The sequence below is a fragment of the Myotis davidii genome, unplaced genomic scaffold, assembly GCF_000327345.1.
Source record: "Myotis davidii unplaced genomic scaffold, ASM32734v1 scaffold663, whole genome shotgun sequence".
Classification (NCBI taxonomy): Eukaryota; Metazoa; Chordata; class Mammalia; order Chiroptera; family Vespertilionidae; genus Myotis; species Myotis davidii.
In genome coordinates, this window is record NW_006295816.1 from 7,619,836 (window position 1) to 7,637,969 (window position 18,134).

General features: G+C 46.2%; 1 protein-coding gene across 3 annotated transcripts in view; it reads left to right on the plus strand.

Moving 5' to 3' along the window:
- CX3CR1 (chemokine (C-X3-C motif) receptor 1) overlaps positions 1–16,281 on the plus strand; it is a 19,623-nt gene extending 3,342 nt beyond the window's left edge. The window contains exons 1-2 of one of the 3 annotated variants that reach the window (XR_436014.2): positions 3,186–3,342; positions 7,310–8,958. Coding sequence is in view for 2 of the 3 variants with exons in the window: in XM_006770549.2 (XP_006770612.1) it covers positions 12,575–13,654 (1,080 nt within the window). In the remaining variant the exon portion in view is untranslated. Of the gene's footprint in view, positions 1–3,185; positions 3,343–7,309; positions 8,959–12,574 lie in introns of those variants that run through there. The other 2 variants (XM_006770550.2, XM_006770549.2) reach the window with 2 other exon arrangements.
- Positions 16,282–18,134: the final 1,853 nt, after the last annotated feature.

Here is an 18,134-nt window from a genome sequence, read left to right on the forward strand (position 1 = left end):
CCCACCCCCCGCCAGACCAGGCCCCAAGGGCCGCACGGACCCCCGGCCCCAGCGTGGGCGGGCAGGGAGCCGACCACGGGGGAAGGGTTCCCCCGTGGTGGGTCGCCGCCCAGCACCCCTCCGCCCGCCGCCAGCTTCGTAGCCGCAGCCCGTCCGGACACACGGAGCCGGCGGGCGTGGAGGGATCCCAGAGCCCAGCGGCCAGACTCCTCCTCCCGTACGCCCTTCACCTAGCACATGGCCTTGCTGCCTAAAAGTTTGCTGTGGTCATCCCCAAAGCTCTGTAGCATAGAGTGGGAATATCTTAGCCTGGCATTCAAAGCATAGTCATCTTCTTACTCTTTGCCATGTCTCTCTCACAAAGCTTTACCCAAAACAAGTCTTCAGGTCTGTGCCCTTCACTGCCAGGCTGGCCCCACCATCCTCATAGCCTGTCCACCATGGCTTTAACCTCAAAACCAGCCTAACACATCTTCATCCCACCACCCAGGAGAAACCAGGCCATCATTGGTAGTTACTGTTTCAATGGCAAGAGAAACTGAGGATGGTAAAGAACTCAAACAAGTGTAGGGGAGGAAAAATAATTGTTCCCCTTCGCGGGCTCTTGTCAGTTTTCCCGGGGATTCCATCTGCAGGTTCTGAGCAAGCGAGGTGTCTCAGAGGTTCCACCTGAATCACCAGAAACTGAAGGAGAAGAAAAATCATTTTCTCTCTTCTTAGTTTTTCTTGGCTGAGACCCCATCATAAAAGACAGATTAAAAAAGAAAAAAACAGGTTATTAACATTGCAATTATATATATATATATGATGCCCAGGGAAAAATACTCCTGGAGATTGCTTAGAATTCAGGCTTAAATACTAGCATAATGGGGAAAAGTCGAAAGGGCAGGGGGAGAGTAAAAGATTTTAGGGAAGCTGAATGGGCCCTTAGAAGAATAGTTGGGAGGGTTGTCTGGGTGTGGTGTCTTTCTGATGTCTCCTGTTACAAGAGGCAGTCTTCATTGTTGATGAAACTCCCTGGGAGGAGATTTATGATAATGAGGTCTTTTAGGAGGAAATGGCCTTTAGGCAGATAGTAGTTTAGAGAAGGCCTCTCCCTATATTTGCTGTTTTTTAAGTGCCTACAGCTCAAAATCATTACGCAGTGGCATATTTTGGAGGTGGCATGTTCTGTTTCACTTCCTAAGGAACAGCTCAGACAAAGGGTGAGGCCAGAGCGGCTGGGGAAATGAGGAATGAAGCCTGGGCAGCACCTAGAGTGAGAGGACTGGGGAGGGTAGACAGGGGTTCAGGGAAGAAAAGGTCCCCAGGACAGAGCCAAGGATCCTTTTACCAAGGCCTAAGGAGGTGTGGCGGGATTGGGAAGGTTGGGTGTGCCATCAAAGCAAAGCTTCAGCTGCACTTTCGTTGGCCATTTCTTAGGCCAGAGTTTGCAGTCTGAGGGTTGAGGTCATGTCTCCCTCAGCGACAAAGACTGGGCTTGTTATAAAATGCCACGTTGCCAAAGCCCGGAGTTCCTCTCTCATCATGCAACCTTCTTCCCATGCAGGTGTCTGTCTGGGGCCCCGTGTCACCCTGTGGGTTTTGAGAGAAAAGGGAACCTGCACAAATAGGCTGCTGGCTGGACGAGAGTCATCAAGTCCTGTCTTCTGCCAGGCTTATTTGTTAGCTTCCAAGGAGAGGAAAATGGAACCCAGCCCCGCTAGCCCCGTGAGGTAGGAAGGGAAATGCCTGCAGGAGGAGCTGTGGGTGCTTAGAGAGAGTGGGGCGCTCCAAGGGGCGGGATCTCACCAAGGCCATGCTCACAAGCCGGGGACTTGAACTTTAGTGAGCAGAGCCCTTGGAGGGTTAAGTCAGCAGTTTGGGTTCTAGAAGGAGCTCTCTGGCTTTGGGATGGAGAACAATCAGTGGGGTAAATGAAGGTGCGAAGGACATGGATGACCATTGGGGGTCATACAGGCCCCATTGGACACAGAGACGGGGAAGTCAGATCACAGATGGTCACTGACACAGAGTAGACATTGTCTGGGGAGAGTGTGTGACGGGAGGAGAGAAAGTCTTGGCCGGACCCTAGAAAGGAGCACTCAGGGAAGTAAGAGTTGGGTTGAAGGCAGGGAAAGGGGCCTAACATTGAGACCAATGACAGACAAAGAGAGAAAACCAGTGGTGGGCTTCTCCCAATGCCAGCAGGTCACGGAGCCTGCGGCACTGCAGTCCCAGCCCGCAGGTCTGAGGAGGAGGCACAGTGGGGAGCACAAGTGCACCCCTGACCTCAGGAGGCCACAGCAACTAGAGCTGAGGTGGTGCTGGGGTGCAGGCTGTGAGGTGGGCAGGAAGGAGCCAGAGAAGGCCTTGGAGGAATCATGACATTTAATCAACATGCACTGAGCGTCTCCCAAGGCCAGACCCTGCCTAAATCCTGGTATAGGGACGGACCAGAGGTAGAGTTTTCTTTGAGGGTGAGCCAGTCAGGTAAGGATGTGTTGGGAAGGCGGTGGGGCCCTCATGCTTTCGATCTGTGCTGTCCTCTGAACAAGCTGGCTGGGGCAGGGTGTGCCCTGGAAGAGTTGGGTCCCAGCTGGGCGCCCCATCCAGCTGGAGCAGTGAAATAACGCTGAAAGGAGCCTGGCCAGTTTGCTTTATCATGTATTAACTTGGGATAACTTGACAGAAGGGTTTAAGGATCCACTACATGCCTTGAAGGAAGGAGGTGCAGAAAAACATAATTATTAAGCATGCACCAGATGCCAGGCACTCATAGGTGCTTTCTGTGCCAGCGCTTCTCAAACTCAATGCTTTCACCAGTCTCTGAAGTATTGCAGATTCAGATTCAGTAGGTCTAGGGTGAGGTGCTGTGTTTCTAATAAGCTCCCCACTGTAGCTCATTTAATCTGCATCCCAATGCTGTCCAGTGAATATAATGGGTTCCCTTTCATGGACACAAAAGCTGATGTTTTGTGGGTTTTCCCAGCTTGCCTAAAAGTGTGCCATTAAAGAGAGTTGCACTATCCCTGCCCTCCACCCATGTTTGGGTAAAAAACACAGCCCCCAAATCATCACTCCCTCCAGCCCCCTCTTGTCTGCTCCAGGAGGCTCAGGTCTTCTGCATCTGTGAATTCTGATCATTTTGTGGTCAGCTAGCCTCCAGCCTGGAGCTTCTGAGCCTGCTTGCAGCAGTATTTAAAGATAATCTACCTCACAGGAAACCAGACACTATTGGCTAACTTTGCAAATAAAGATGCCCTCAGAGGAAGGGAAAGGGAAATGCTCTCTGACAGAGTCTACGTGGAGCAGGGTGGCTGATTGGCACGTTCAGAGGTTCCCTTTCCAAGCCCAGCCCAGGTAGGAGCAGAGGACTCGATCAGCACCTGTGGGCACGTGGGGCAGGACACTGTGGCCAGAGGTCAAAGTGGGGCAATGATGCTGGTTTTCTTCATATGCCAACAAGGGAGACCATTAATTTGAGGATGTTCTAGCTTAAATGTCCAAAGGGCTTGAGGAGTGGGGAGCAGTGACTGATTAGATCCGTGGTCGGCAAACTGCGGCTCGCGAGCCACATGCGGTTCTTTGGCCCCTTGAGTGTGGCTCTTCCTAAGCCTTAGGAGTACCCTAATTAAGTTAATAACAGTGTACCTACCTATATAGTTTAAGTTTTAAAAATTTGGCTCTCAAAAGAGATTTCAATTGTTGTACTGTTGATATTTGGCTCTGTTGACTAATGAGTTTGCCGACCACTGGATTAGATCAATTATGATACAGTCAACATGATAGAATATGATCAGAAGCATTAGTGAGGGCCTGGAGGAATGCTCCATGATTTGACATTAACTTTTTTTTTAAAAGAAAACATCATTTAAAAGTGCACCTGAATGATATTGTAGAATTATTGTTAACTTTTTAAGGTGAGAAATAGTATTAAGGTTTTTTTTTTAAAGGAGTCCTTATTCTTTTAGAGACTCACACTTAACTGTGTATGGGTGAAATGCTATGATGTCTGAATTTATTTTTAAACAATCCAGCAGGGCGTGAAGTGGGGAATAGATTACATATTGACCATAGGCGCTCATTGTTGAAGTTGGGTGATGAGTGCATGGGGTTCTCTCTGCTTTTATGTATGTTTGAAAATTTTATAATAAAAGTGAAATTTTATAATGAAAATAGTACCCACATTTTAACTCTACTAATAAATGTAAATATACTTAATATGAATATACAAATATAAAATATGCATAAGGATTGCATTTAAGAAGGTAAAAGCTAGTTGTGGTTGAATCTGGAAAGTTAAATTGTAGATAATTTGTGTTTTTTTTCCTTTTATTTCCATGTTTTTTTGTGCAGCTACACTTTTATAAAGAGTACCTATTGCATTTATCATGAAGACAGTTTTAATTAATAAATTGCTGGCACAGTATTGCTATACATTGTTATAATCAGTGTGAGGACACTCAAGTTCACAAGGTTTGTGTCGTTGGAAAACGCTGTCTTCAGAAAGAAATTATGAGTGGGCACAGCTGGATTTCTCCTCGCTCTCAGGCTGACCTGGCTCTTCCTCATGCCCTTGGGAAGGGAGCACCTACTGTGTGTCAGCCACATGCTAGCCATACTCCCCATCCCACCCTCCCTTGTCACTCTCCCCATGTCACAGATGGATGTGTGTGTGTGTGGGGGGAAGGGGGTAAGACAGCTTGGCTTTGGGATGAAGCCCTGGCTCTGTACTTGACCTTGCTAAGCCTCAAGTCCTGCTTTTAAAATAGAGATGGACTGTGAGTTGATAATCAGTCGTGAGTTTATAATTATTGAAGCCGGGTTATGGATCCATGTTGAGTATCTGTGAGGATTAAGGTATAGTATATAAAGTTCTGACCCCACTTCCTGGCCCATATTTGGTGCTCAAGAAACAATATATGTTGTCATTATGGGAAAATGAGGCTAAGAAAGTTTGTGTACTTCAAGATCACTGGCTACTTTCAGATGAGGTTGTGAGGGATAGGAGAGGAAGGGACAAGTCAGAGCTGACCCAGTATAGGACTACCTTCCTTTCCCTTCCTCATTCCCACACTAAATCCTCCCCGCCCCCCGAGCTCCCCATTCTACCCTGGCTAGGCTTTGGAAGGGCGGCAGTGTCAGAGGCCCTGGCCTCAAAGAACAGACTTCCTGAGACATTCGGCTGTCCCCTCTCCAGCCCAGCCTCTGACCTGGAATGGAGTCTTCAGCTGCCTGTTTCCATCAGGTTCAAGCTTTGCCCCCTTGATGATGTTCAGAACCAGCTTCTGCAGTGGCTGAGCTGAACAGAGAGGGGAATGTCTGCTGTCCCATAGCAGGTCACAGCTATGAGCCAGGTGGCACAGGCCAGGTCTGCACTGACTTTTCCAAGGACTTGCTCTGATTCCCAGCAGCAAAATTCAGGGATCCTGAGTCTGCCGAGGAGTGCCAAGAGAAGCCTGAGGCTTCCAGCCCGATCCTGATCCCGCCTGCCCACCTTGGGGGCTCAGAACGTGCTGGCCACCAAAGGGCTGGAGTCCTCGTGGCTCTCTGGACACAGTGGGCGCCTCAACCACCTCATTGTTGGGTCTGGCCAAAGTGCAGCTATTTTGTCTTTTGAGGGAGAAAAGGGAGAAAACCCATAGCACATCTCTTTAAATATCTTCCCAGACCCTTTTGGCCTTTTCCTTAAACCTATGTTTATTATGAAACATACACTCAAAGAACAGTGTGCACATTAATAAATTATTACAAATTGATCTCCAGGCAGTGGGAAGAACTGGGCCAGCTGCTCCGCAGCCTCCCTCTGTCTCTTCCTGACCACCTTGCCCACCGTCCCAGAAGTCAGTGTCATCCTTACTTTTATGGTCTTTATTTCCTTGCTTGTTCTCATACTTTTATCACTCAGATGTGCCTCCCTAAACAATATGGATTATCACTGGGATCTGGGACTTTTGGCTGCCTCCTTCCCTTTATGTATATGGATTCATGCAGCAGTCTGCCTTTTGGTCTGTATTTTAAAAATGTACCTATGTTGAAGGAGATGTAGATGCATATAGAAAAATGTTGATGGCATTGTTCACGTGGTCTCAGACTGAGAGCCCCTTACCCCCAGAGTGCTCTGACAGTAGCATGACGACAAGCATGGAGCACTCACACAGTGGCATCCTGCACAGCAATGAGGACAGATCAGTCTCAGCAGTAGCATGAATGAAACACTTCCAGAAATGCTGAGATGAATTTACAGATAAACGCAAAACCAATCATTATCTGCAAGGCAGTATCGCCTGCAACTCACTGACACAATTTCTATTTCCATGAGCAAGAATCATGGCATTGCTCTCAGCTGGTTACAACTTAACAGTAAATTAGATCAACCAATGAAAGGCGGAAGTGGCCCTGGAGCGGGTACTAGGTAGGACACCAGCAATTTTTTCTTGGTGGAGGGGCCTATTTTAAAGTCATTTATAATTTGTCCTTATAGTTCCTTAGCATGGAATTTGAGACTCTTCTGCCTACTTGGTCTTGGCTCTCTCTGCCTCCTTGTTGGAGCCTATACTCAGACTAAACCAAACTTCCCTGAATGCTCTGAGGATAAGCCAGCCTCGTCTAACCCTACACACACACACCTCTTAGAGTGTAGGGAGAGCTAAGGCTGAGAAGGTAGAAGAGGGGCAGATGGAGGGGCCTTGAATTCAACACATTTTACCCCCTGCATCCCAAACCCTGTGCAAGAAGATGAGTGGATCTCTACTCCTGCAGTCAGTTGACTTCAGCTCACTTTTATATGGGCCAAACACAGAGCCCAAGGCAAAACCAGCAACAGGAGGAAACAGTGCCTGAGGTGAGGGCCCTGTGCTGGGTGAGCCACCCCTTGCAGAACCTGCCTTGTTCTAGGTTTGGCATGCCTTCCCTCTCTTCTTCAAAGTACCTTAAGGTATTTATCTACCTCTGCCAAAGGAAACGAAAATGTTGAAAAGAAATGCTTCATGACTTTAGGAAATAGTTGAAGAGGTGGAATTGTTTATTATTAAGTCAATGTCTATTAAGTATCTTTACCATATGATAGTGTGAGCACAAGTAACAATTAAAAATATGACACTTACTTCTCCCTGTTGATGGGGAGCTGGGTGCAAAAGGTGAATTTTAAAGGGATTAAGAAGTACAGATTGGCAGTTACAAAACAATCCCGGGGATGTAAAGTACAGCATAGTGAATACAATCAATTATATTTTATTAAGACCCCTTTACTTTAAAGAAATTTCACTATACTTTAATATTCTCTGGACCTTAATTTAAAATTTTGTTTCTGTTTTTTCAATTACAGTTGGTCCTCATGTCCTTCTGTTTCTAGTATATCCCCTCGCATGCTCTCTTCCTAGCCTTGGACCCAGGAAAGCTCCCCAGGCTCAGATCCTCAGTACCTTTGGCTCCAAATCACCTCGCCCCCCTCATTTCCATCTTTATCCTTGTCTCCCTGGAAGACCTTCCCAGCCATTAAGACTGAACTTACATGGGCCAATTCTTGGGCTTCCCATAACTTTTTAAATATTCTGTCATGAAAAAATTAAACCTCACAGTAGTTTTTTTTAACATTAGACTGCAACTCAAACCCGGTCTTCACTCAAGGGCCTAGGAAGCCATAAACAGAGACCAAGGAGGTTAAAAAACAAACAAAAGAAGATGCACTGGAGCTAGCCCACAATGAGCAAGACTTGAAACCAAAGGAAAGAGGGGATGAAGCTTCTTTTTGTTTACAACCTGAAAGGGACATTGGATAGAAGAAAATAGATTTGGGCACTAATAAGGGAGGAAGTGCAGGAAAGGGAAGCTGATTGGAAACGGTGGGTAATGATTAAAAAGAAAAAAAAAAGTTAAAAAAAATAGTGGGCTTGAGAAAAGGAAGTGGACCAGAGGAAGTAGAACAAGCTGGGTGGGGAGTAAGCGGGTGATTTTTTTTCAAAGCAGGCCCTTCAAAATTCATTTCTACAGGCGTCTGAAATCCACATGCATTCAAAACTCAGCTTCTAGGTTCAGCTCAAACTCTCCCAGCTCAACATCTTTTAGTCAAACCTTGACATAATGGAAGAGAAGGTAAGGACCATTGAGAAGAGCCTAGACTAGTATTATTGTTTCTGGCTTCTGCCCTAGGCTATGCAGTGCAGCCTTGGTTGACAATGTCTGCATGAACTTCACCTTGGTGTGCACCTTTCCACTTGCAGCGCTGTCTGTATAAACCTAGCTGAGTACACACGGCAAAGGCTTACTTACCTCATTGGATACTCGAGTCCTCAGGGGCCAGGAAAGCCAGTGTTCAGCCTAAGTAGAAACTAATTAGGCTCCTGATAGCCCCTTGACCTCCCCTGAAGACCACCCGCAAGGACTGATCCTACTCCCATTTGCTGCCAGGAGGCCCTGTCTTCAGTCTCATTTCCCAATCCTGGACCCAGAAAGAAAAGGTCCACCCAGCTTGGGCCCACCCTTCCTAAAAAGGTCCCTTGATTAAGCTGTTAACTTCAATGGAATAATTCAGTGATGGAGAAGCCATACCTGCCGCCAGATTTCTGATGTAAATGGTGCCCCCACATGATCCGGGGCTGTTGTCTAACAAGACTGGGTTTGAACTGGCTCAAGTGCTAAGACAGACTTCAAATCCCCTTCCCAACCAAGTAAAACCCTGGACCACCCCGGAATCACACAGTTGAGGCAGCAGCTGGGCCTTGACATTTGCACAGAAGAAAGAACTGGAATTGCTCCTTCTGGTGTCTATCCCATGGTCAGACATGTTCAATAGCCATGAATTAAATATGTTGAGAGGAGACCATATTTTCTAAGTTTTCTGGAGATCTGGTGGGTCTGTGCTTTTCTACTTGGGCTCTGCCTTGGAAGGCTGATGTGTCTCTTCTTTACCTTCTCTGGCTTTTCATTCATTCACTCAATTATTCACCCATTCATTCATTTATTCACCCATTTGTTCATTCAACACACTACAGGCCACTAAGCTCCTAGAGTTCAAGGGCCCCTGGCCCATGATCAGAAAGAACACTTGTGTACACTGTGAGCACCTATGGGAAAAAGGCAGTTAAAGGCCTGCTGTCGCCATTGTTCACAAGGAATGATGGAATGAAGGTTTAGGACACAATAATAATCTATAAATATTCCTGTACATTTGCTCTGTGCTAGAGCTCTTTCTCTGTTGAACAGTGGTCAACAGAGCTGAAGAGAACACCCACTGTTCTTCTCTTAGGAACACCTAGTTTTGGGTTGGGGAAAGGGCTGTATGCAAAGTTGGAAAAAAACACTGAGACTGGCCACATCTGGGCCCAGACTGCAGCCCTGCCACATGCCAGCTGTGTGGCCTCAAATAAGTCGCTCACCTCTCTGAGTGCATCTACGTGCCCATAAAGTAGAGATAATTCTTTATGGTACCATTAATTGAGCATGTACAACATGCTACTATTATTATATTAGGCTGTGAGGAGCTCATTGAAAGTTTTGTTTCTCTTCCTTTCTCTGTATCATGACGCACAATTGCTCATAGCAGGGGACTCCAACATGCTGAGTGAGCACCTACTATGTGCGTAGCACTGTGCAAGTGCTGAGGCAGAGCAGTGGGAGACTGGGACAATTCTGGGGTCTTTGCTGTTAGTGCTGAGCCACCAGGGAGCTGAACCCTCTCACCTGGATGGACTCTCTGGACAGCAGGTAGTGGTCCCAAGCTAGAATGATGCCCCCTAATCAGCCATTTTACTTGCAACAGGCAATGAGGCCAACAGTCAGGCAAAATCATCCCTCCCAGAGCACATCTGAAATTGTGTTCCATCTTGAGGATAAATTGCCACCCTATTGCATTCTGTTTTTACCAAAGTCTTTGTCTTCATGACCTCTTTGCTGTTGAGATGACAAGCCCCATCAGGGCTGAAACTATGCCTGGCTGATCTCTCCACGTGTCCCCTGCCATGCAGAGCTCAATGCCTGTAGGACTTCATATGTATTTGTAGAATGGATGTTGAACTTCTCCAACCAGGACCACCCTGGTGTATTTGGTATCTCAATGCCAATTAGAAAAAATATCCCTGTGTGTGACAGCCCTGAACCGGGGCACCCAGCAAGGTGAGGGGCTGGATTTGAACCTCCTTGCCACTCAGCCTGGAAGTCAGTTGTTTATTTCTAACCACCTCTACCATCTCGACACTCTTCTCCCTTCCTTTCATCAGGAATATGCCTGGAGCCATTCAGAAGGGCAATGAATTAAACGTAGGCTTTTCCCTTCAGAATTGCAGAGAGGACTAAATAGATAATGATGTGGAGTATTCAGAAATGAGCCTGCAAGCTTAGTGAAAGCTCAGTGAAGCTTGGCTTCCTCCCTCTTCTCTCCTCTATACCCCCCCACAAAAAAAATCTGAAAAGGAAACATTTTTTTTATTTTAGGGGGAAAATAATAAACCTTTACAGACCAAATTTTCATAATGCCTAGGATGGGAGTGAAATATAAGAGTCCACAGACAACCTGGGTGACTCCAAAGGTTGTCCAAAGTGCTTCTGCTTCCTCAAACATTTATTAAGTGCCTGCTGTATGCTACGCACTATGTCAGGTGCTCACTTCAAAACAGCGCTGTGGGCAGGCATGAGAATGTACCCCAATCTTGCAGGTGAGGAATGTGAGGCCCAGAGGTTCCAAGTTTACCCAAGGTCACTGGGCCAGAGAGGGGAGGCATGGGATGCAATCTTGTGATATTTGTGTGGTTCTAAAATGGTTGCATATCAGCCATTTTATATGGTTCAATTTAAATATTATTAAGGTCACAGCCAGAGGTTCCGTTCTGAGAAAAGGGCACTGCAGCCTAAAGCAAAGAAAGTGTATGCTTTTTCTAGGTTTGAGAACTCCATCCCAGCCTGAGACAGCCCGGGCCAGAGCCTTGGCCTACTTAGTTCTGGGAGAGTCTGGGTCAGATGCAGAGATGGGCCTAGACATAAGGCAGAGGCTGGGAGGGAGCAGCAAAGTTCTGGCTGGGTGGGCCTTCACCCTGGCAGAAGCACCCTCTTAGTGAAACCAGCATGAAAAGGAAGCAGTGGGGGTGTGGAAACTCCCTTGGTTAAAGAAGCCTAAGCTTTGCTTTTAGTTGTGGTCGGGAGGGAGGCAGTGACAACCAGGAGGTGTGCCTGGTTGCCACAAAATGACTTTGTGATATCACAGATAGGTTTCTGAGGTACCTATCTGTGATATCACAAAGAAGGCCTCAGGGACCAGGGCACAAGGGCTCCTCTTGTGGCCTCTGGAGAGTGAGGAGTGAGTCCTGGCTGAGAGGGGGGAGGAGAGGGACAATAAGGGAGAAGTGTGACTTCCGAACCTGCTCAGAAGGGTCTTCTCTTTCCACTTTTGTTCAGGAGGAAACAGGAAGTAAGAAGAGTGGGGAAAGCTAGGCCAAAGTGTGGGGCTGGTAATTATCAAGTTAATTAGCCACTCAGGCCCAGTGCAGCATGCTAATAAGCACAGTCCTCCATAGTGGGTCAAGCAGCACTTTTATGGTGACACATCCCCTTCTCTAGAAGTGGTTAGATGACCTACCATGTGGGTTTGCTCAGAAGTGAGGGATTTCCGATACAGGAGGCTTTCAGGGCTAAAACTGGAAAAATCCTGGGCAAACCAAGACAAGGTAGTCACCATAGAGCATGTGAATCTATGTCTTATCTCTTAAGGGAAGGAAGGACTTGTTGGTTCTGAGAGGAAAAGGAAAAACCTGCCTCCCAAAAACAAAAGTGAGGGCTTTTGGATATGGGTCTGCTCAGGGCTCTGAAGGGTGTCTGAGACCTCTTTCTGCAGTCTCAGCTTCCTGCAAGAGACATTTGGGTCCAGAGGGTAGAGGAGGAGGGAATATATGAAGGGAGCAGAGAATTGGTTTAGGAAGTTGGGACTAGAAGTGTGAACTACGACTGCACCCCTGCACCATCCCACCCCCTCATTTCCCTGCCAATGGCCCGCTCTCCCCCATCCACACAATGATAAAGCTAGCTACTTTTGGAGAAAATTTTAAAAATATATTTTTTTAAAGGTTTGTCCTGGCTGGTGTTGCTCAGTGGTTGAGCATCAACCTATGAACCAAGTCATTGGTTTGATTCCCAGTCAGGGCACATGACTGGTTTCACACTCCATCTCCAGCAAGGGGCATGCAGGAGGTAGCCAGCCAATTGATGATGCTTCTCTCTCATCGATGTTTCTATTTCTCTATCCTCCCCTCCTCTCTCTCTAAAAATAAATAAAAAAACATATTTTTAAAAAGAAAAAGTAAAAAAGGTTTGTCTTGTGCTTCAAAAAACTTAGATTCAAATGTTAGCTGACTCACTGACTGGGTAGCCTTGGGCCAGTCACTGTTAGAGATCTGACTTCCTCTAATGTGAAAGGAATCAGTTACAGCCTCCACAGAGAGAGCTTTGGGGACAATGAGACGACATGTCTGACATTGAAAAATGTATTGCTTAGGCACCAACAAATATTTGTTGCTTCCAGTCAGCCTATGTATGGGGACAGACAGAATTCTGACTTTGTCACTCTGAGAACTCATGCTGTTCCTTGTTTTCCTTTCTGATCCAGACCCTCACCATGCCTACCTCCTTCCCTGAATCAATTTCAGAAGACTTTCAGTATGATGAGAGTGCAGAAGCCTGTCATATAGGAGATATCGTGGCCTTTGGAACAACCTTCCTGCCCATAGCATACTCCCTTGTCTTTGCCTTTGGCCTGGTGGGAAATTTGCTGGTGGTGTTTTCCCTCATCCATAGTCAGAAGTCCAAGAGTATCACCGACATCTATCTCCTGAACCTGGCCTTGTCCGATCTGCTTTTTGTAGCCACCTTGCCTTTCTGGATTCACTATCAGGTAAGGGAACAAGGCTTTCACAATGCCACATGCAAACTCACTACTGCCTTCTTCTTCATTGGCTTTTTTGGAGGCATATTCTTTATCACCATCATCAGCATCGATAGGTACTTGGCCATTGTCCTGGCTGCCAATTCCATGAACAACCGGACAGTGCAGCACGGTGTCACCATCAGTCTCGGCGTCTGGGCAGCAGCCATCTTGGTAGCAGCACCCCAGTTCATGTTCACAAAGCTTACGGAAAACCAGTGCTTCGGGGACTACCCTGAGGTCCTGCGGGACATCTGGCCTGTGCTCCGCAACATGGAAGCAAACATTCTTGGCTTCCTGCTCCCTTTGCTCATTATGAGTTACTGTTACTTCAGAATCATGCTGACACTGCTTTCCTGCAAGAACAACAAGAAAGCTAAAGCCATTAAACTGATATTTCTGGTGGTCATCATGTTTTTCCTCTTCTGGACACCCTACCATGTTATGATTTTCTTAGAGACACTCAGTCTCTACAACTTCTTTCCGAAATGTGACACGAAGCGGGATCTGAAATTGGCGCTCAATGTGACTGAGACAATTGCATTTATCCACTGTTGTCTCAATCCCCTTATCTATGCATTCGCTGGAGAGAAATTCAGACGATACCTTTACCACCTGTATAGGAAATTCCTGGCTGTCCTATGTTGCAGATCCGTCCATGTAGGTTTCTCCTCTTCTGAATCACAAAGGAGCAGGAGGGAAAGTGTTCTGAGCAGCAACTTGACTCACTACACCAGTGATGGAGATGCGTCCATGAATCTCTGAAGAGATCCCCAAAGCCCTGTCCCTCCAGAGAGCCCGGAGCTCCTGACTCTGACACTGAAAAATGAGGACAAAATTTTTTGTTGTTTCTTACGTGCAAGAAATGATGGCCCCAGTGGCTACCCCCCCCTTCCAAAACCCCTAAGGTGTTTTTGAAAATTGTGCTTAAAACTTGAATGATTGAGGATAGGCATGTCTCCTACTGCAAAATCAGAACTTTTTTGTTTACAAATGACAAAAATTTGACTCAAACTAGCTTAGGTAAAAAGTAAGTGGTAAGTATTGTTCACACTGTGGCACTGACAAGGGGGTGACTGAGTCCTCAGAGTGCATGGGACCGGGGTTTGAATCAAGCCAGAATTTCCTCTCTCTGATTCTCAAATCTTTGAGTGGTAACTGAGCTTCCAGACTCACATAGCACAGCTTTGCCATCAGAAAGGGACTGAGACCCATTCCTCCCTTTTTGGTCTCAAGGTCAAAATTCCTAGGGAAGGGCTCTGATTGGCCAAGTTTGTATCAGATGCCTATCCTTACATCAGTTGCTGGTATTCATGGAGTAGATAATATAGCAGTTTCCCATCCAATCTTATGGCTAGTGATTCATGGAGATGTATTTCCAAGAAGCTGGAGAGGTAGGTGCTGTTTTGATCAGACAGAACAAGAGCTGCCCACCAACTTTACCATGTGTCTAGCCTAGCCTCTCCTCCAATCACACCAACCAGTACACATTACTAGCCTCCTCTTCAATAAAACCCTTCTCTCATGTCCCCAAACCTACAAAGGTTCCCCATTGCCAACTGCTTCAAGTCCAAACTCAAATACTTGGCCTCTGAAACCCTCCAAGAGATTCCTATTGCCTTCCCTTTTCAAAGAACTCCACCCACCCTGTCATGTAGATTTCTTCTATCTGGCTTCATGTATCTCCACCTGCTTCTGGGCCCAAGGGGAATAGAAAGAACCCTGGCCCAAAGTGAAAAGGGTTTTCAATCCCAACGCTCTATCACTTGCCCATTGGGTGGCCTAGGACAACTGAGCTTCAGTTTCCTCATCTGTACAATGGAGATAATGGCACTTTTCACATTGGTAGCATTGTTTCCAGTATGAAGAACCAGTCACCAACTGTTGCAGGTCCCAACACTCATCTGGTTCCCAGACTACAACTTGCTCCCCACCTGGCACCGTGTTTAAGTGATGTTGTTGGCAGAGCCTGGAGGAGCCTGCAGGTCCGATGCATGCTCTAGCCCAGACACAGTGAAGGCTGGTTCCTAGAGTGACATTCTGTGGATGCTCTTGGATGTACGGATCAATAACCTGCCCTGACCCAGCCCTCCAGACTGCCTTGAAGATTCCCTCCCAATCATCTTGTGGCAAACTCCTGCCCACCTGGAGATAACCCCATCATTCAGGCCACTGCCAACCTGGAGAGCCAGGGTCACAGGAGTGGCTTTCTTTTATCAGTTAACATTTGGGATGATCTAAAACTTTAAAGCTTGAAAAACAGCTATAATGATGCTAAAGAAAATGTCATCTGTAATCCAACCATGCAGTATTGTCATTTGCCCGTCCAGATCTTGTTCATATCCTCGTCGCAATCACAATGTACAGACAGTTTTGTAATCTGCGTTTCTTCTCTTAACATGAGGTCACATATTGCTCTCTTTTCCTCTATAGTTTTGTGATGATCATTTTAGAAGACTGCCAGGATGTGCCCTCATTAAAGGCATCTGACTCGTTGCTGTATTTCTGGTACCTCCTTGGCAGTCAGTATGTTTGTTTAGCCAATAAGAGGATGAATCATGTCCCGTCAAGATCCTGTACCATAATTTACTCCCCATTGCTTTGTTGATAAACATTTCACTTATTTCCAATATTTACCAAATACAAACATGTGTAATTTCCTTTCTCCTCTTCAATTATTTCCTTTGGATAAATTCCACACCATGGGGGATAACTGGGTCAAAGGGCATGGGAATTTTTTAGCTACTGACACATAGCATATGAAAGACCATCACAAAACCTTTGTTAAGCATATTTTCTATGCAATATGTGAGCTCAGATCCAGAGTTGTTCCAAAGATGCATGAGGCCCAGCTTCTGTCCTCGATGCTTAAGCAGTGCTTAACATTGAAGTGCAGAACAGAGAACTGAACAAATTATAATTTGCATTAATTGGTAACACAAGGGCAGGGACTTGTGACTGACTGTGTAAGGGTAAGGGGTGCTCCAAGCAAAAAGGAAGGGATGGCATTCTAAGGCAAGTGAGTGGCATATGTAAAGGACATGAGTGAGAGCATGGGGCCCTTAAGAGAAAAGGCATGGGAGCAGAGTGGGTGGTGGGAAACTTCTGGAGAGTTGGCTCAAACAACCAATGGAGGGGACTGTTCTTAGGTGTTGAAAGTTGTTCCATTATTACATGATCCTCATTCCAGCTATTGAATCATGAAACTTTTCATTAAATTTTAACTTATATTATGTATTTGAAAGTTGCTAATAGATTTTAAGTTATCACCTCCCCCCAATCCCCCCAAAAGTTATAACTATGTGAAGTGATGGATGTGTTAACTAACCTTATTGTGGTGATCATTTTGCAATACATACATATATAAAATCACTACATTGTACTTAAACTTATACATTGTCGTGTGTCAATTATGTCTCTGGAAAAAAAGAGCAGAGATCATAAGTAGGCAATGAAAATTCCCCAGAAAGGAGGTCTGCAGGTAAATGATGTTGGCAGGAAGCCCTCCAGAATTCAGCTTATCAGAATCAATCTACCCAATGATGGCAGGTGCAGCCTGGGTGGTGCAGCCTCTGGCAATAGCTGTTCTGTGACATCAGTAATATCTCTAATGAAAGATGGTCAACCAACTCTGAAGCAAAGGATACCAGAGGCTTAGAGGCAAGTGCTATCGGCGGCCTGCAGCAGGATCTGGGTGATGGACGGAGCCTTAGGCCAGAGCGAGTGCTGTGGGAGGATGACCACATCCTAGGGCTGCCCCAGCACTTGGGGGAAATGCCAAGTCTCTTCCAAAATCCTACTCACTTTAGGCTTAATCTATGCGCATTAAGTGACCATCTAAGGGAGAAGTCAGCTTCCCAGGGACCTTACCACCAATAAAGATCGAGATATGCATGCTTTGGGCTAGAGGAAGAGCCCATTGCCCCTTAGAATCCACTGCATCTGGAGTGTGTATAGGATCCAGTGGGCTATCCATTCATCTCCCTGAGCACCCAGGGAGAGAATTAATAGATGGTATCCCTTTAGGCCCTCAAATTCAGGCAGTCTGTCCCAACTCACAAGCTAATTTTCTTCTCTGTCTGTACCCAACTCTTCTGGCCTATGGGGACCACTTCAGTTTCAACATGACTTGTAATACTGTTGTTGGCTTAACTGCTGAGCTAGCAACCACATTTTGGGCTACCCAAAAGTAGTATTACCTGAGAGCAAGTGAGAGAAGTAGGTCTTAGCAGATTTCGAAATATCTGGTTTCTTTTCAAGACTCCCTCCATCCATAGAAGGGCAGAACTGTTTTCTCAAAGATACGGGGAGCTATGTTTCCATGTCTGTTGTTTGAGGCATGTTGTTAGGCAACAGCCAGAGTTCCTCCACAAATGCCCTAGACAGCTCTAGAAACCACAAAACAGGCTTGGCAGGAAAATCACTCTTACACCATAGTTCCTCATTTATTTAGGTAGAAACAAAAATAAATTTTCACTTGCATTTCTTTGAATACTAGGTAAGATTGTTCCATTTTCATTGTGTTTATTTTATATTCTTTATATTTTTCTTTGGATTATAAAAGAGATGCACAGTCATAGAAAATACCAAAAAAAAAAGAAAAAATGAATACAAATTTTAGATTATATAATACTAGAGGCCCGATGCATGAAATTCGTGCAAGAGTAGGCCTTTCTTCCCCCAGCTGCCAGTACTGGCTTCCCTCTGGCACTCAGGACTTGGGCTTCCCTCCCAGAGGGAGGTCCCGCCCACCCACCACAGCCCGCCAGTTGGTGGCCTGGGCCCCCCTCTTTGGGGCAATCGTGGAACCCCCAATTGATCGCCTCGTTGGCCGGTGGCTTGGGCCTCCCTCTGCAGGGTGATCATTGGGCTACGATGGCTGGGCCCCTGACCAATCACATGGCACCTGCCTTGGCTGGCCTGGCTCCAGTGGGTGTCATAGTGTGGTCCTGGATGATGGTCTGATGACCTTTCCGCTCTTTAGCCGTTTGGTCGTTTGGCCAATTTGCATATTATGCATTTATTATATAGAATTCCACCTCTCAGAGATAACTGTTGTTGAATATTGAGTTTTTCTACCAGGTCTTTCTCTGCTGATTGAATTGTTTATTAAAAAAATTGAGATCCAATCCTAACAGGTTTGGCTCAGTGGATAGAGCATCGGCCTGTGGACTCAAGGGTCCCAGGTTCAATTCCAGTCAAGGGCATGTACCTTGGCTGCAGGCACATCCCCAGTAGGGGGTGT